The following is a 20,460-nucleotide window of genomic DNA, read 5'->3' as shown; positions in this document are numbered from 1 at the left end:
CCGTAGTGATATTTTTGACCTTGTTTTAAATAGATATATTTTTATATGTTAATGGTTTGAGATTTTCCCTATCAAAAAGTCAATTTTTTTGTTGAAATGAATTTTTTTAATCTATTTTAAATGAGTTTTCTTTTGTCAAATTTTGATTTATTTTACCATGATGTTGCCTTTTCTTAAATGAATAGATTTTGCACAAATGTCTTCTTTAACACAAATGAATATTAAGATAACATAAATATATGTGCCATATGAATAAGTGCATGTAAACACAAGGAGTGAATTGAAACAAAATATTTTACTAATTATTTGATTTTTAGTAAGATAATAAAAAATTAAAATTTCTTTTTTTTTTCTTTTCAAATAAGTGTCTATAAAATAAAAAACATCAACAAAGAAGGGACCTCATCCCCATTTATCAAAGTTGGGGCTCAAATCTATGAGCACATTGGATTAGTGAAGGCACAATCCCATGATCACAATGACCTAACAAAGGTTTGAATCTTACTAACCACAACAAAAACACCACACTTAACCAACACACCATGGGAAGAACCCCTAAATTCAAGACAAAATGATTAGATAAGAAATTTGGAGTTAATTTTTTGAAATATATTTTTAATATGATTTTATTAAAGTTTGAATTTTTTATCTTTTAGATGTTGTTTAACTTTATAATTATTTAAGGGATATAATTGTTTAATTTGTTCTACTTTTAGTCTTATCATAAATAATGTTTTGTAAAGATAAATTCAACATTTATGCTATCGATCAATTATAATTGACTCTTTCTACAAACATTTTCTCTATCATGAACTAGATCGTAGGTAAATATCTATACCTCAAATTCATCCACACCCATAACCTAGCCTTCCTGATTCAAATTCTTAGCTTCCACTTTTGAGATAATAATTTTGAAAAATTAGTCAGTGCGTGTTTACTTTCATACCAAAACATTGAATTTAGCATCTAGAATCTTGTATTAAAGATTTATCCAAGGTCAATAGTTGATTATTGAAGAATCTTATTATTGTATCAAATTACAAAGCATTATCATGGAGATTTCAACATTCTCATATACCTAATGAATTAGATGTAATTTTTAACCTTTATGTATATGTGTGTATATATATATATATATATATATATATATATATATATATATATATATATATATATATAACCAAAATAAATATATTTTTCAAACCCTCAAGCTAGAAAGATAAAATATCAAATGTCCACAAGATCACAATTTTATTTAAAAATTGTTAACACCCAATTGCTATAGTTTTCACATCTAATACCAAAAAATCCCCTTTTCAATTTGAAATACATAAAAGACTCATCTACAATAGAAAATAAAAATCCACTATCAAGTACCCAAAACAAATTATAGATTGTGTGAAAGCTTAAAATCTCCAACATGATCTTATTACAATGCTGGAAAAAAATAGAAATACACATGATTTTATTTTTATTTTTTCTACAATAGAAAGCCAAACCCAATATCCAAAACTCAAGTTATAGCTTCAATCCATTCACCTCCAACCTACAAATGTACATACAAATTTTAATTATAAATCTAAAATTTTCAGCACAAATGCATACTTTATATGAGAATGCCTTCAAGAACCAAAATATTTGTGTACTCTAATATGGAAAATCAATAGGTCTTTGTCCACTATTGAAATCAAACCATAAGCTTTATGGGAAATATATGATAATAAATATAAGAGTTTCAAAATGAATAACTAGTGTCTTTTAATATATATCATTTTTTTTTGTGTTATATTAAATTTTAATATATTTAATTTCCTATTTTTAAATTAAGCAACATAACTCTATCTCTAATATATACAGTTATTAAATTATTGTTCTAGTTCACCCTAATTTTCAAGTAGTAAACATAAAATGAATTAATTAAAACCATTCTTAACATTGGAAAATAAGAAATATTAAAGACTCGAAAATATAAAAGAAATAAAAAATATAGAACTCTCTTAATCCACCAATATCATTGCAATCTTCAAAATAAATATATGGTGCTTCTCGTTGAAGATATGTAGATGCTTTCTCTCTACAACATAACACACATGGTATGAATGATTGATTTAATAGAGTAGGTTTGCCTGATGTATGATTGATGTTGGCTTTTGACATAATGAATTTGCATAAGATGATGAAATGATGGAGGAAATGATCTTATTTATTGAATTTGATAAGGAAAAATCTACCAAGAGATGAGGATAAGAATGATGACAATGAGTCAACTTATTTATGAATTGTAATATTTTCACTTCAAGTAAAAAAAAATGATAATATTGAATTATTAATTATTTGGTGGATAACTATGGAAATCAATCTAAAAAATTTAAAAAACAACATCACATAGATAAATTTTTATAACACAAGATATACATAGGAAAAACCCTTTGAAAGAAAATCTCCACACTCCAAAATCTTGCTCAATGTTATAGTAAACAATCTAGTTACACTCCAAAATCTTGCTCAATGTTATAGTAAACAATCTAGTTATATACACTTGTAGTGAAAGCTTCTTTCAAGAGTAAGAAATGTTGAATTTGAGAATAATTTAAGCAGCATAACATTGTCTATAAATAATCCATTATACAACTTCAATCTTAACAACTATATTTATAAATTTAAAAAATGCAAAGCATATACATGTGCAAAACTCACACCTCTAGTAGAAAATTTATATACTCTACAGTCAATTATCTTGAGTAATAGGATCCCACAAAAATAAATAATAACATAGGAAAAAAAATAAATCATGAGAGGTATTATCAAAGGTTAAGACTCCTTTTTGCTAATACTAGTAGATGTCGCAAATTCTTCAGCCTTTGAGTAGCTGGTAGTGTTAGAAGTAGATGCCATTTCAATTGGATTTAATCGAACAAAAACAAAGAATAAAACACATAATGAAAATGGCAAAGTGCAGAGTATATATTAAAAAGGGGAAAGGCCAGACACGGGGAGTGATAACGACAGCATTTCTTGTTTGCATAGGAAATTGCCTAAAAATTTGGAGAAGCATCGCCGACCCTCATATAATTGAGATGTATAAAAATTAGCCGATGTGGACAGCAGCAGGAGCGCAGAAACACACACGTAGATTCCTTTGGAACCAAATACGTAGATTGCGTATTTTCAGAGGAAACCGCTTAAAAATAATGGAGAAAGCAGAGGAAGCCGACCCTGACGTAATTGAGATTAATATCAATGAGTTGATATGGACGGCGGAAGGAGTGCAGAAGCAGCAGAATTTTTAAATTTTTCTCCTAAAGTTTTCCGGTTTCTACATTTTAAGGCTCATCATTTTTTCTCCTATAATTCCAAATAATTTTCGTTAAGGATAATTATTCGATACGAAAGCATCTGCTAGGACGAAGGAAACTTACTTTTAAGAATAACCACGATGGAAGTCGTGTGATTTACTTGATACAAATTTGGTATAGAGGAGAGACCCATAAAATGAGTTTGGAGGAAAACAAGTTCTTAGCATTGAATTTATAGACATAGTGCTAGCTATGATATTTAACATGGGCAGTTCAGAGATATCAGTCAAGATCAACGTGAGCGGTTGTAGGTGGTTGGAGTCGGTGTGATGTTGACCTACGTGAAATAGATGATCTGTGTCGATAGTGCTTGGTGGATAATTAATTTAGTCTTCCAACATCCCCCATAAATTAATTGTACTATCTTCTTATAATTTAGACAAGATGGGTCCCGACTCAAAGTCTTATTAGGTACCCATTTACAACGCGTATACAAGTTCTGTTTAATTGGGCTCGTGTATGCTGCTTCAGTTTTCTGACTTTCCCTCATTATAATCACCTTGAGTTTTTTAAGGCTTAACCCTAACTAATAGACTACTTAAGTGGCTTCTAGCTAACCACAAACTCTTCTCACAATGGTTTCTAGTTGACCATAACTCTGCAGTCAATTGATTTTGACCACAAACTTCAAATACTAGTGTTTTCTACTGACCATGAAACTTTGTACTGAAGTGGTTTCAACTTACCATGAACCTCACATACAAGTGGTTTCAAATAACCATGAACCTCTCATGATGAGGAAACTAACCTATAGCGCACACACTTTTTGATCATCACTCTTGAATTTCATCAATCTACAATGTTCTTTTCTAAAGATCTTGGGGAGAGCGAAAGAATCTACGAGAATGTTGGCGTTGATCTGGAACTTTTGTAGTAGTTGACAAAGTTCCAAAGTTTGAATGATTGTTGTAGTTACAAGATCGTGGAGTTTGATCAAGCCAGTGTGAAAGAAGCTTGACGTCGTTGCATTTGAATGGTAGATTGTTGATGGTGATGGTATATGTGGCAAAAGAAAAGTCTCACCTGCTGAAAATAAAAAAAGAGAGGTGACATCACTTGATAGATGAAGAATCTGATGGCGGGAGTTAAAAAAGATGTTGATCTGTGTTCATAATTGGTGAGAGTGTTGTATTTTTTGCTACTTGGGTTGTTAGCAATGTGTGTCATGCTTTGATACCACTTTGATGGAATGGAGAAGGAGAAATATGATAAAAACAAACATAGCATTTTATATTGATCATAATAACAAACTTCTGACAAAGCTTCAAGTCTTTACAAAACAAACACCCTTTTATATCATATCTAGTATTTGAGTTTCAACTCATTCAACTCCCAAACACCATTACAACCTGTTACAGCTCTACAGTGCTAGATTCAACAGGGAGTGAGTAGTAGTTTGCATTGCATTCTATTTATAACCATAGTGAGAGGATTAATATTAAAGTATTGGTTTACAAGGTAGTTGTGAAGATAAGGAATTAATAAATCTTGGAAACACCCATAGTGTCTGGAGATACATCCAAAAACAGTTGGAAGCTTCTAATTTGAATGTAATGTTTAAAAATTTGCTTGTCCTTGGTGGAAGAAATCAATGTTTACCAACATTACTCAGGCCATTTTGTAATGGTGAAATTTAAATATTTGAGCTGATTCTTATTTAGATATGTCTACACTTAATCATGTATTAGCAAATCTTTAGTTTTATATGAAGTAGTGTTCATACTTCATATTTTTATCTATCTATATTTACACATATTTCTATATTTCAATAAAAAATTATTAAATTTTATACATTCTTTTATAGTATTTATATTTATCATACTCATCATAATAGGTGCACAAATTATTGCTATTCAATTCTCTTGGGTTGATTCCTTGTCTAGAAATTTGAATCATAATCTTTCTTAATACTCATGTCCAAACATAGTTGACTCTCTTCAGTTTCACAAGTCATTGTAAGATGACTAAATGCATAATTGCATGATTTATGACTATTTCCTTGTATTTAATGGCATTAAATTACATTCAAGTAACACATCCTCACATCAATAAGCATCACTCAAATATCATTCACATTCAAGGAATGAGAATCCGACAAATACTTAAATTAAAGCATCTAACAAATATTTAAAATATGCATAATTATTTTAGAGCTCTTATATATTGCATGATGTCTTTTATCCTTAGTACAACCATAAGACTATTACTTTCTTTGTGTTGACCTAGAACTTGTCCCCTAGTGATCTAAGAAAGGATATTCTTTAATACAACTAGTTTTCAAAGCAAAGTAGATGTCAATAAATTTGGTAAACCAAGGAGCACAACTCCCCAAGGAATAGCATAGATGCAAAGAAAAACAAGAAGAGAACATGCAAGCTAAACAATATTTTCACATGGTTAGGGTAAAATTTAAATGTTGATTCATGATAATAATAACATTATTGATGTAAGAAGGATGTATCTCGAGAAAAATGTAATGATTGTAAATGATATATATTTGTAATAATGTAATGAGTTGTTTAGAACTAAACAAGATGAGGAATTGAGTAATAGATGCTATGGATTATTTCAGACTAGTGATAGGTTTCTTGGGAAAATTTATTTAGGTTGCTTTTGCTTTACTTCTTGTTTAGATGGCTAGGAGCTTTAGATTTTAGATTAGTTATATACGTATGATTTGTTTATGTTTTAGTGGATTAGTTTTGAGTAATCTTATGCATTTGTTTCTAGATTAGATGTTTTTCATGATTTCATTTAACAAATGACAAGGAAAAAGCTAGTCTAGAGATGAGGATTAAGGTTGGATTGGATGGAGCATTCAAGGGATTGAGAGATTATAAATAGAATGAAGTGGATTCTACGATAGATGGTTTGAAGGATTTAGGATGGGATGGTTAGATGATGGATTGATGGAGGTATTCAACATGCGGTCTCCAAGGACTATGTCCCACATGAATAAATGCCCCATATCCATATATCTCACTCATGATGTTGTGTTGTGAGGATTATTAAAGGAGTTAGTATCGGTTCTTTAAAGGAACACGATATGACATTAAAATTCTCAACAAAAGATTAAATATGTTGAGAAGTGTTGAAAGGATGTTTAAAATCATGTAGTAGTCCTCGTAAAGATCTATTTCTGTAGGGAAGTTATCCACTAATTCAAGTTCTTCTGAATCCAGAAATACACTCAATCCCATGTAGTGATTAATATATATATTGTACGATCTACCAAAAGTAGATGCTGTACATTCTTCAGCCTTTGAGTAGCTGCTAATGTTAGAATTTGATGCTATTTCATTTGGATTTAATAGAATAGAAAAAAAGAATAAAAGACAAAGAGGCAGAGTGCAGAATATATATAAAAGAAAAAGGTGGTGATAAAGACAACATTTCTTTTTCAATAGGAAATTGCCTAAACATTTGGAGAAGCATCCCCGATCCCTTTATTAAGATATATATAAGCAAGACACAAAAATTAACCGATGTGGATAAATATTAGCCGATGTGGATAGCAGCAGGAACGCAGAAGCATACCAGAATTTTTAATTTATATTTGATGTCGATCCCTTTGGAAAAAGGAAAGGAAAGGAAGCAAACACGTAGATTGCATATTTTGAGGGGAAACCGCTTGAAAAAGATTGAGAAAGCAAAGGAAAACGACCCTGATGTAACGAAGATTGATAAAAATGACTTGATATGGACGACGGAAGGAGTGCAGAAGCAATCTGGATGATAAGACAATCATAAGATTACTCTCTTCTTGGTGTTGATCTAGGAGAATTTATCCTCTAATGATTTAACATTCCTTCAACAGTATTTTTAAATACATTAGTTTCTAAAGAAGATATCAATAATTTTAGTGAACGAAAGAGTAGAGGTACAGAAGTTACAAGATCATATCCTCCATCATAAGATATATTTGTAGACATAGCAGAATTTTAAAGGTGTGGACTCAACCTTATTAGAGACATATATAGATACGATGGATTAAGGGATTGGTGATAATGGAGAGTAAATTAAAGGATAAATGTTAAGGATGAAAATATTAGTGATGGATAGAACTAATGATTAATATATGAATCGAGGTGATAAATGAATTATGAAATGGTTATTTTATTTCTTGGTTATTCAAGTAGATGATGTGATGGATATAATAGATGTGATGGATATAATAGAGAGCTCTAGGTAAAATGGATATGATGGAGGATGAATTAATTTTAATGTTAATGTATATGTGCTATGAGTCTCATACAAGGTTCTAGCTTTTTTTATCAACCTGTGCTTATTAGCATATGATGGGATGCATTATGATATGAAAAATGATGATGATATTGTTGTCATGTGCTATAAGATTAACTCAAAAGAAAAAGTTACAAGCAAACCTATGACATATCATACCATGATATGGAAGACCATATTGTTTTCTGCATTAAATTCCCCAAGGAATAGGATAGATGCAAACAAAAACAAGAAGACAAGCAATTAAGAAAATAGAGAATAACCCAAAAAGTAAACAAGATTTTCCCCTTGGACAAGCTAAAAGTGAAAGATTGATTCATGATTCAATGATAGCATTATTGGCATGAGAAGGGTCTATCCTTTAAAAATTTAACATTGCGATTGATATATCTTTGTAATAACACAATGAGTTGTTTTAGGTTACTTGGAAATTTTTATTTGGGTTGCTTTTACTTTGCATATATGTATAGATGGCTAGGAATGTTGGATTTCAGATTAGATACATACACATACGTGTTTTTCTTATTCTTGGATGGATTATTTTTAGTAATCTTTTGCATTTATTGCTACATGAGATGGTTATCTCAATTTTATTGCAATCCTTTGTCCTTACTGAGAGATACGCCATAGAAGGCCCTTGCCTCCTTAGAAAGGCTTGCACTAAATTTCCTTTGGTATCTCTAATGATGCCACCCCTAGCCAACCAAGCTAGGTTACCCTTTTAAGAGCCACCAAAATTTAATTTTAGACAACCAATGTTTGGGGGACCATTTAATAGTATTCTTGTGACGAATAGGCAGGGAAACAAAAAGAGAAAGGGACTCAGTTATTCCCCAATTTTTACCTATTTTTCACTCAAAGAAAGAAGGCAGATGATTATATTTAAGCCTAGTGAAAAATTTGTTGTTTTTCTTAGTATTATTGATGATTGAGAAAGTCGGAGCTTCCTATTGGGTCTTCTTATCCCTAATTAATATCTTATTACTTTTTTTTAAATACTCTGCCCAGTATGAAGGAAGGCTTGCCACCAAAGTTCAACAATGAGAGGGGGGCCACACAAAAGGGACCAACAAGTTGAGACCATCTTAGGATCTTTATGCCATATCCAAGATAGAGAGAAGAGACCTGTTGTCTTCTGTCTTACATTCCACAAATACTAGTACTGAAAAATGATGTAGTTAACTAATATTGTTAATCTTATTAACATTCATGGTAACATTATTAATAGAACTCTATTAATTGTTTCTTATGTTAACATTAGCATATCATCTAAATTTAATATTAATAACAAGTGAATAATAGTAATCGAGACCACAACGCTACTACAAAAGGTGAAAATTATACTATTGGGGCATAATACTAATATTGGAAATTATCATTGATGATAGACTAATCTAGATGCCATAAGAATTATGACTTAAATATTAAACATCTTGTTGGTATTTAATAACCATGGCACATTAGGTATATACATGACTCTTGAGAGGGGTTATTGTCATAAATGATACAAGCAATGTTAATACTAATGTCATGATCAATATTAATATTAATAGTATTATAGTAACTATAATAGTAATAGTATTAGCATTCTTCAAGGGAATGGTCTATATTGGCCTTTGTGCTTAAAATTAAAAATGGATGTACTTATGGTGTTGAACAAAATACTAAGATCAAGGATGAGGTTTATCCTAGTTTGAGCATAAAATCCAATATTAATATTAAGATTATTATTAATATTGGTCATAGTAGTTTTTTTTTATAAATTAGTGATATTATCCTTGATGTTTAAAGGTTACTAGTCTTATCCCTATCAAAAAAATGGGAGTGGAAGAAAAGGTTATCACTTAAAATCCCTATTCGATAGACTAGGAATAATGTTCATTTGGTAAGGATGAAAATATTCTCAAAGGATTTAACTCAATGTTTATGATATAAAATCATAGAGTTCTAACTTGATAAGTGTTGGTGGCTAAGGAGTTTCTATCAATGGTCAGGTTGAGATCATTACTCAAAGGATCAAGTTTACCGTACCTCAAGTTGTTTTCTTAATCAAGCATGTCATCTTACAAAGTTCGATCTTCATCATTCAGTGACACATACAAAGGATCTCACACAATATCATGAGCTCTCTCATTGTGTAGTTCTCATATGGAAAGCTATTAATGACAATTGCATGCAACATCATCCAACATGTATCGCAGTCTTCTAATATGAATTGATATCAATTTTAGTTGTATTATACAAAAAAAATCTAGTTGTGTTTTGTACATGTAAGTAAAATTTGTAGGCATGACAATAAGCATCTCCCATTTTATCAATTCATAAGAAAATATGAATCTAATTCATATATAGATTTATATGAATTTATTCTTCTCTTTCTCATTATGATTCTATTTCTTAATAATCAATATTTCTCTTATTGTGAAATAATTTAATTTACTTATTTATTTATAGTTCCTTTTATTTCTCTTGGTAGAATGGGAGTAGATTATCCCCTCTCCACTCATGTAACTCCTATTTTCAATATTTTTCATATTTCATTCAATCTTACAGTAAATGATAAACACTTAGAGAGTTGTACTAGAGAGGCCTCTACATTACACATGATATAAGTAATGCTAGGGGAATCATTTTTTAGGATACATGCTTGTCATATCTTTGGTTGCATGGTGAATCTTGATTTTATTTATTTTAAAGGTTTAGGTCCCACAATCAATATTCTTTAGGTAAATAATTTATTTATTTATTTATTCTCATTCCTACTTCTCATGATGTAATTTAAAATTTATCTAATAAATTCCACCTTTTCCACCTAAAAATTATTAAATAATTACAAAAATCCTAACTTTTTTCTCTACCCTCCATCTCATAACCAATTTTAATCCTACCAGTCTAAAATCATAAAAAGAACTATGAAAATGTCCTTTTTTTCCACCAACCATATAAAAAATATCCACAAATGTAATCCCCACTATTGATCTCTTAGCTAGTACTTAGCACTCATTATTGATCTCTTAGCTAGCACTCATTATTGATCAATTGCATCCCAAACAAATAATCTAACCATCTCCAAGCAATTTTCACAGATATTCAATCTAAAATATATTTTCATTCTACTAGTATAAAAAATTACATCCCACATTCACTTCAATACCAAACTTTTGAGAACAACCACCTTTTCATGCAATAAGAATCATGCAGACAAGATTTATTATTTTATTAGTTCTTGCCAAGGATACTATTGCATTCATGATGTTTCAAAATTGTTTAAATAGTTATTAGTCATTGTCCTCGTTAACCAATCAATTTTTAGAATTTTTCAAACTAAAATAATTTTTTTTCTTTACAAAAATTAACATGCCAAATTTTTAACAAAAATTATTTAAAAAATGATTTATTTATCATGTGATCGGCTTAAATATTTTTATTAAGTCCCACACCTTCATGTCGTTCAAGGAAAAGTACATTTTTTTTAAAAACCTATGTTACTAACATTAATTATTACTAGTAAAAGCACTTACCTCTGACATGTCATCAATAAATTTGTTGTATTTACCTCCTCTAATTTAACTTGGCAAATAAGAGAATGGTAGAAAATATAAAAGTGAATTAATTAAAAACACTCTATTCTTTGTTGTGTAAATATTTTTTCCTATTAATTGGTAAAATATTATTAATTGAAATAGATTACACCTACTCATAAGAGATTTTCACTTAAGTTTTACAAATCAAAATATTTGAAAATAATTTTCTTTTAATTTAGTTAATTTATTAATATAATAAAAATATATTTTAATGTATGAATTATTATATTTGTGATAAATAAATCAATTCTTTAATAAATATTTAATTAATATTGATTCTATCATGATTTTTTTTATTAGGATTTTTTTGAAGAGAATTTTCTAAAAATAGTTATTTAAAAATGAATAATTAAAAATTAGTTATTTATAATTTTGAGTAAGATTTTAATTTATTTTTATATTTAACATTTTTTTTCATTTTATAAGATTTTTTATAACAATTGAAGGATAAAATTTATGGATAGTTTAATCTAAATATCTTAGTTACAATTCTTAGAGATTAGAAAGATAAATATTAGATATTATTATATTTTTAATAAATATAATATTTTTATATTAGTATTAATTTTTTAATATGATAATCAATAAAATTTAGTTAGTTATTAATATTAGAGTCTTTTAAAATGGTAAATAAATTTTTTAATTAATTTAATTTAAAATTATTATACAGTAGAATTTAGAATAGGTGACAATTTTTTTAATAAAGCGATTGGTTCACATGAACCTTGGGGAAATTGTTACTAGGTAAAATCTCATAGTTTTAGGTTTTCCACCTTCAAACTTTTTTATCAATTAACAAAGCTTCTAAGATATATATTAACATCATAACTCAATTAACATATTGTATAAATTTTGAAATAAATTTTTAATTTTAGTTAAATTATGGATGAAAAATTGTTAACCTTAAACTAATATTCGTTAACAAGAATTTTCATTTATAATCTAGTAACACTCATATTCAAAAATTAAAAATAAGTCTTTTCAAATACAAGAATATTTTAATTGAAATTTGGTAAATTTGTTTTCAAATAATAAAAGGGAATTTTATTTCAATTTCAATACCTTAAATTAAAATTTGAAAACATTAACTTCTCTCCTTCCCCCTCCTCTCTCTCTCTCTACCTATCTCTCTCACTCTAGCTATCACCCTCTATCTGCACACATGAACCTTAGGGGAATTGTTAATAGACATAATATCATGGTTTTAGGTTTTCCAACTTCTAACTTTTTTATCCGTTGACAAAGCTTCTCAGATAAATAGTGACATCATAATCCAATCAACATATTATTTAAATTTTGATGTTGGTTAATGTCTGTTTGGCTGATGGGGTAAAACTTTTGGTTTCGGGTCCATGTAAAACCCGTTTATCGTTATCAAAAACATATTATATAAATTTTGTAATAAAATTTTAATTTTAGTTAAATTTTAGATAAAAAATTGGACATTTAAAATTAATTGTAATAAATTTAATTGCCAATCTTAAACTAATATTCATTAACAACAATATTTATTTATTTGGTAATATTCATTTTCAAATATTAAAAAATAATTTCAATACTTAAAATTAAAATTTGATAACATTAACTTCTCTCATCTCCCCCTCTTGTCTCTCTACCTATGTTTCTCCTTCTAACTCTCCCCCTCTCTCTATCTTCTTATATCCCTATCTCTCTATCCTTCTATTATAGTATAACAAGGGACGCAAAGCATTAACTTTCTGCCATCAGCATAGTTAGTTTAGAGTAGATAAAATTAGAGTTGAAGATAGAGGGAGATAAGAGGGAGAAATAGATAGAGAGATAGAAATAGGTAGAGAGAGATGTAGATAAGGAGATTGGCGGATAGAGAGGAAGAGGTAGATGGACAGATAAATGTAGAGAGAGATAGAGAGAAAGAGATAGAGAGATAGATAATTATATAGGGAGAGGAAGAGATAGATAGTGCACAATTTCGAACTCAATCTTGAGGTCTTTGTTATTATTGAAATAGAGTTTGATCTTCGTTTTAATTTCAATATTTGTTATTTGCAATCTATCTCCTTATGTCGACCTTTCTTGAAATTAAGTATTCTTGTTGTCTATAAGATTTATGGAAGTATAATAGCATCCATTAATTGATGTCTGCCGGCTGTTCTCCTCTTTTATATATACTATGCACTTTACCTCCTCACCACCCCAACAAGAAGCCCTTTTTAATCAGCCTGTCTATCATTATTTCTTTGTGTTCAGTTCAATCCATTTGAAATGGCTTCTGCTTCTATTACCAGTAGCCACTCACAGTTTGAAGAATTTGCACCATCTACATCTACTTCTGGTAGATCTTACGATGTATTTATTAATCATCGCGGTGTTGATGTCAAACACACACTAGCCACTACTCTTTATAAAATGCTCACCAATGGCATGGGACTGAGAGTTTTTCTGGACTCAGAAGAGCTTGAATTGGGGGATTCGTTGCCCAAAGAACTAATAGAAGCAATGAAGAGCGCTTCGCTTCATATTGCTATATTTTCAAAGAATTATGCACAATCTCGTTGGTGTTTGGATGAGCTGTCATTTATGTTCAGAACAGGCACTAAAATTATTCCCATCTTCTATTATATTGACATCGGAGATGTGAGATATGCAAAAGGAGTCTATGCTAAAGCATTTGACTTGCACGAAAAGAAAGGCAGATACACGTCCGAAAAACTTCAGGAGTGGAAGGATGCGCTCTTCAATGTTTCACATAATATTGCTCACATAGTTAATAGCAAAGAGTAAGTATCAATTTCTCTCTCTCAATTATAGTTTTTCCAATCAATGGGTTATGTGTTTCTTTTCCTCCTTAGTTTTAGACCCGTAGACTTCTTTTGTAGCAATAATGTTAATGACATATTGTTATGTTTGTTCCGTTTCATCTGTTGTTGTATGTGTCCAGAGATGAGGACATGCTGCTGAAGAGTATTACTTATTCTGTAGTGAAAGAAGTTAAAAAGTTGCCATTTGTGGTTGCAGAACATCCTGTTGGTTTAGATGAAATTGTAAAAGACTTTGAATTGACTATATCTGAATCTATTAGTAGTTATGACAATGTGCAAATTGTGGGAATATGGGGCATGGGTGGTTCTGGCAAGACTACTCTAGCCAAAAAATTATATAATGATAGATATCCATCTATGGAGAAATCTAGCCTTATATTAGATGTGAGAGATGCTGCTAACAACAATTTGCTGCATAAGAAGCAGAAAAAGCTATTGAAAGACCTTGGTTTCAAGAGTGTATCAGTTGACAATATAGAAGAGGGGAAGGCAATTCTTGCAAGTAACTTGAGATCTATTCGGGCATTAATTGTTTTAGATGATGTTGATCATGTGGATCAATTGAATGCTTTATTGCCTGCTAAAGATAGCCTAGGATCTGAGAGTTTAATTGGATCTGGTACTTTTATTATCATCACTACAAGGGAACTAGAAGTACTTAGATCTTGGAACATCTCCGCCAAATATAAAATGAAACCACTGACTAAATTTCATGCCAAGGAGCTTTTTTGTTGGCACGCTTTCTTACAACCATTTTCAAGGGATGAATTCAAGGACCTTGTTGAAAAAATTTTAGAAACTTGTAATGGGTTGCCGCTGTCTCTCAAAGTCCTTGGTGCGCAGTTGTATGGAAATTGGAGCAAAGATCACTGGGAGACTCAATTAGAGAAGATCTCTAGGATAGTACCAATAGATATCAAGAATAGGCTTAAAATCAGTTATGATGCTCTAGATAATGAAGAGAAAGAGGCATTCTTGGATATAGCATGTTTCTTCATTGGAGAAGAAAGCAATTTGGCAATTGAAGTATGGAATGGATCAGGATGGAGTGGATTGTATAATTGGGAGAGGTTGAGAAATAAATGTCTTGTTGAAATAGATGAAAATAATTTTATCAGAATGCATGACCACTTAAGAGATTTGGCAAGAGAAATTGCAAATGAACAATCTCCATACCATCTCTGGTTTCTGGAACAAACTATTAAAGTTTATAATGAACAAGTATTAACCCTTCTTTTCCATTCTCTCTTTTTTTCTCCATTCTTTCATTCATCAACGACAAAGCAATATTTTTTGTTTGGGTTTGTTTGTCTCTTTCAGGAAATTTTATTATTTTCACAATTATTTATTTTTATGTTTTATTTGGGTTCAGAATGAAATAAGCATGGGAGGAATAATGGCCGCATTAGCTGGAGTATTGAATAAGTGTTTCTCATTTATTGTTAATAAAGAAGACCAGGTAACTAACATTTTTTAATTGTCTCACTCATCAATGGCAAATGGATTCATTCATCAACGACAAAGCAATATTTTTTGTTTGGGTTTGTTTGTCTCTTTCAGGAAATTTTATTATTTTCACAATTATTTATTTTTATGTTTTATTTGGGTTCAGAATGAAATAAGCATGGGAGGAATAATGGCCGCATTAGCTGGAGTATTGAATAAGTGTTTCTCATTTATTGTTAATAACGAAGACCAGGTAACTAACATTTTTTAATTGTCTCACTCATCAATGGCAAATGGACCTTGTTTGTTTCTGTTTGTATGGTTGCACAAAATTCTATTATTTTTGAAGTTATTTAATTTTTTGTTTTATATCAATTCAGAAAAGGATAGGCATTCGAGGAATAATGGCTACCTCATTACGAACAAAGTGGGACTTTTATAATAGTTTGCCAGCTGAAGACCTTGGTGAGTCATCGCACACAGAACTCATGGTGAACACAAGCAGTGGAATTTGGACCCTGGCACCATCTACACTTGGACTAAAAATTATTGTGGCTCAAGGTTGTAATTTAAATCATGTAGTCAGTGAAGTATCGAGAGATTTGGTCTGGCTTCGCTGGTTTGATATTGGGCAGACAAATCTTCAGTCACTAATTCCATTCAAAAATTTGAGGGTTTTAGAACTCTATGAAGATTGGACGCGAACGAATCATCTCTTACGTGAGCTTTGGGTAGCTGAGGGCGATGTAAGCATCTTCTAGCTGTTTTAAATTTACAATTCAACTTTTTTCCAACAATTATTGAATGTTTAGTTCATTTCCTCGAAAATGTGTTGCAGGCTCCAATGCGTTTAAGAGTTTTGGTTATTTCTGGCTGCCTAGAATTCCAAGGATTTCCAAAGTCAATAGGATATCTCAAGCATTTGAAAAAAATAGTCCTGGATTCGACTGCTATGATGATGAATATGGAGAGTCTTCCAGAAGAATTATGCCTTCTTCAGTCACTGGAGCACCTAGATTTAATCATGTGTGGTGAGCTGTCATCATTACCTAACAGTATGGGCAATTTGAGAAATCTGCGGCATCTAAATTTGAGGCTGTGCAGGAAATTGGGGAGGTTGCCAGATTCTTGTAAGGAGTTGATGCTCCTACAGCATCTGGAATTAACGGGATGTTCTAATATCACCTTTGGGGTGGACATTAGGGAAAACATGTCAAATCTAGAATTTTTGAGCTTCTCAAAATGCGATCAAATAGAAGAGTTGCCTCATCACATCATAAATCAAGTGTCCTTGAAGAGTCTCTATTTAGAGGAAATGAAGAGGTTAAAGGAGGTACCAACGAAGATTGGTCAACTAAGCAAGTTGCAAAAACTTGTCATAGGAGGAAATTCGTTGACAAGCTTGCCAGTCTCTCTTGGAGATTTGTCTTCCTCGAGGGACCTTCACATTGAAGGGTGTGGCATGCTAGAATGTTTACCAGATTCTATAGGGTGTCTTAATCTCTTAGAGAGATTATATATAACATACTCAGAAGTGAAATCTTTACCACAATCATTAAACCAACTGATTAATCTTGAAACACTGTGGATATTTCATTGCCCAGTCAACAAATTATATCTTGGAGCGGGCTCATCTAGGTATTCGTTGTGGAAGCTTAAGCAGATACATCTTCGAGATAGTGGATTGACAAAGATTTCCATCTCAGAAGACTGTTGTCCCGGCCTTGAGACTCTCATGCTTGAAGATAATGACCATCTAACGGAGATACAAGTCCTACCAAGTACAGTCAGAAAGCTGGAGATAATTGAATGCCCCAAGTTGTCTGCGCTTCCCAGTTTTGAGAAAATGCATTCTCTGCGAGAATTTGAACTGAGAGGTTGCTACCAAGTTAGGGAAATTGAAGGTTTACATCATTGCAGAGAACTGGAGGTGTTGAAAGCATATACATGGTGGGAAATGCGGAGAATACAAAGTGTGGAGCGCATGGAGAGATTGAAGACGCTGCATATCAGAGCAATGAGGAAACCAGTTGTTCAAAGTTGCATTCAAAGTATTCAGGTATAAAAAATTTCAAGTAATTTAGAATTCTATGGTGTGACTGTGCTTTCGCTTGTATATTGATGTACAAAATATTTGCAGAAATGGCCTGGTGAAATAATAGTTTGTACGCCGGCAGTCCAAAATGCTGCTTCACTGTTGCACTCCGCATTTGCTGATCTCTATGTGGTTGACTCCTGCTCTAACATGAAAATTGGCCAGTGGCCTGAATTGTTACGAAAGCAGCCCTGTTATGGCAATGCCATTATTGTATGTTTTGTTATTAATTGTCTCATTCCACGTTTGGCATTAGCTATACTGGATGGAAAATTGAATTACACGTCTTATATGGAGGTGGAGGAGGGGAAATGGGTATGGTTAGGTGTCTTCACACAACGTTCTAAATGGCAGGCATCAAACTGCTACAAGATACGGTTACTTGGTGAAGCCACAGTGGAGAAAGGATTGTTTGTGATGGGAGAAGAGCACAGAATTGTGAAAGCTTTCTGTGACCTTTCGGCACATTTAAGTCCATAGAGTTAAAAACAAAATTATTTATTTTTTATTATTATTTAAGTTTTTGTGACCATTAAGATACTTATTAAAAAGTCAGAATGGAATTTATTTCAATATATTTATTTAATTGTATTTATTTTTTATTAATAGGTCTTATGTCAATATTATCTTAAATGTTAATGGGTCTTCGGTCTTTTGAGGAAGTTGAAAGGTTCTAAATGAGCTCATTAGACTTTGACATCAAGAAGGGATGACAAACTTCCTTTGAAAAATGAATTAAAAGATAACCTAATAATTAATTATCATTATTATTTTGTCTTTGATAAGATCATAAAAATATAAAAAGTTCAAAATTATGATTATGTAAAAAAATTGAGATTAATTATCTGAAATGTATTTTTTAAAGTTCAATTTTTTTGTTTTTAAATATTTTTCACTATTATATTAAGAGATCAAACTGTTTACTTTGCCCCTCTCTTTTATGCTTTTGTTTTCTTTATGTTTCTCAAAAATATAATATTATATTATCTAAAGTATTTTGTTAATTTTGTACTGGTTAATCAACCTTTCTTTGTTTCTAATAATTCAAATTGATCTATCTTGAAAATAAAAAAATTCATTCTAAACTAAATTGTACACAAAGATCTCTACTTTAAATTAAGCCACACCCACAACCTACTCCTAACTCATATTTCTAATTTCTACTTCTATGATAAGCCTTAAAAATTGTTCATTATACAAACAATAAGGTTCGGCTATACGATTGAAGATTTGTAGACTTTTATTAATGAATATTATCTTTTCCACCTTCATTAATTATTTAAAGCTAATCTTATCCATTTTTTAGTAAGTTGTATACATAATTTAAATTATGATTCATTTACAAATCATATTAATTTTCAATAGTAACTTGTACATATCTCATGTTCAATAATATTTTATAGTGATGGATAAACAATGCTATTGTATGTTAATGCAATATAAAATGAGAAAAGAAAATATAAACTCTATTTTTTCATGTAGAAGAAAAAGCTCTATCTCAAGCAGCAATAGGTCTATTTTCTAGTCAATTTTCTTTGTAAGAGCAGAAACTTTATCTTTTATAAGTGTAGTTTTATTTGTAAGAGCTATAGTACTAAATGATCTAGTACTACCTTAAGTATTATCTATTTGTGTAGTTGTGTATATGAAGGAAAGAGTTGAGATGTTTAAGAAAGAAGACTCTCCCTCTCAAAACAAACACAAATTAAAAAAATCTAATAGGAAAATGCAAGACACAATTCGTCTTTTTTTATTGATTTCTTGAAAATGAGATTACAATACTTTTGACCTTATTGGCTTCACATACAAATCTGAAATCTCATTTAAAAATTCAGAAACACCTATAAGAAAGAACTAAAACAACAAATCCACTCTCATATCTTATTTTTGCACTTCATTATATTCTGATTCTTCTATCCTTCAAAAATATTTTGCTACTAATTCTAGTTCCCAATCTATGGATAAGTAATTGAGGGAAAACAATTATTGTTCCCCAGAATCATGAGTTGGAAAAGACCTCCAAAATCCCATGCCAAGATAAGGAAGTTTCCGTTAAACTTAGAAAATTACATCAATTGATCAACTTGAACTACACATGGCCACCTCCACCTCAACTTGTCAACTTAGAAACTTTCATAATTTTCCTAAGACCTAAAATAGGTAAGTGTACTTTGACACCCAAATTTCAAATGCATAAAATGATAAGTTTTAACAAGAAGGGTCATGGAAGGATAATTTCTATTTGTAGTTCATGAATTATGTCCCTTGATAATCTCACACTCATTTTGGGCTCACTTTGATGGTTGTTTCTCATACATTTGATTCATGTCTAATTATACTTAGCCCATGACCATTTGTATAAGCTCAACACAATCCTATTCTCACCAACTCTAATTTCAACCCAAAAAGTTGGTACTAAGGTTCCTAACACCATGGTCCAACCATTTTATGTGCAATTTTGAAATCATAATTTACTCAAGATTTTGATTAGTAGGAAATTGTTACCCAATCTCAACCATCTTTAGAATTTAAACCCAAAATGGTATAATTTGTGTATAAATATAACTCCCTTCTTCATTTGAACACCTACATCTTTCAAGTTCATATTTCTATTACTCCAATTGACAATTCAATCTACTATATCCAAGAAAATTAAGGAAAAATCTAAATTCAAACATTCAAGTATTCAATCTCAACAATTGTGATCAAACTATGTGTTCCTTCATGAATGAAGGCATGCATTAACTCCTATCACGCAAAATCAAGATTTGTGCAAGGCTTCAAGGTAAGAAGTTCATATTAAAGGTATCACTTATCAATTTAAACATTTACTTAAGGTTTTCAACATGTACTCTACTAGGGTTAAACTCTCTTCCATGCATCATTATTATAGTGGAGGTCATACCTACTAGGGTTTGACTTAGCCGAGCCCCTTT

General features: G+C 30.7%; 1 protein-coding gene across 1 annotated transcript; it reads left to right on the top strand.

The window, feature by feature from the left end:
* The first annotated feature begins 3,095 nt into the window (after nt 1-3,095).
* On the top strand, nt 3,096-18,004 carry LOC131876045 (disease resistance protein RPV1-like). Its single transcript, XM_059220814.1, has 8 exons — nt 3,096-3,221; nt 13,412-13,941; nt 14,103-15,204; nt 15,356-15,442; nt 15,596-15,682; nt 15,810-16,175; nt 16,268-17,488; nt 17,570-18,004. The coding sequence occupies exons 1-8, from the start codon at nt 3,096-3,098 to the stop codon at nt 18,002-18,004; spliced, it is 3,954 nt and encodes a 1,317-aa protein (XP_059076797.1).
* The last annotated feature ends 2,456 nt before the right edge of the window (nt 18,005-20,460 follow it).

The sequence above is a fragment of the Cryptomeria japonica genome, chromosome 5 (assembly GCF_030272615.1).
Source record: "Cryptomeria japonica chromosome 5, Sugi_1.0, whole genome shotgun sequence".
In the NCBI taxonomy this organism is placed as follows: Eukaryota; Viridiplantae; Streptophyta; class Pinopsida; order Cupressales; family Cupressaceae; genus Cryptomeria; species Cryptomeria japonica.
This window is presented reverse-complemented; position numbering and strand designations above follow the sequence as displayed.

Excerpts from the sequence above, each read along its gene's own strand:
- LOC131876045 (XM_059220814.1), top strand. The coding sequence starts at position 3,096 with ATGTGGACAGCAGCAGGAGCGCAGAAACACACACGTAGATTCCTTTGG. Across the intron at positions 13,942-14,102 it reads CACATAGTTAATAGCAAAGA|AGATGAGGACATGCTGCTGA; the intron begins GTAAGTATCAAT and ends GTATGTGTCCAG. Across the intron at positions 15,443-15,595 it reads TTGTTAATAAAGAAGACCAG|AATGAAATAAGCATGGGAGG; the intron begins GTAACTAACATT and ends ATTTGGGTTCAG.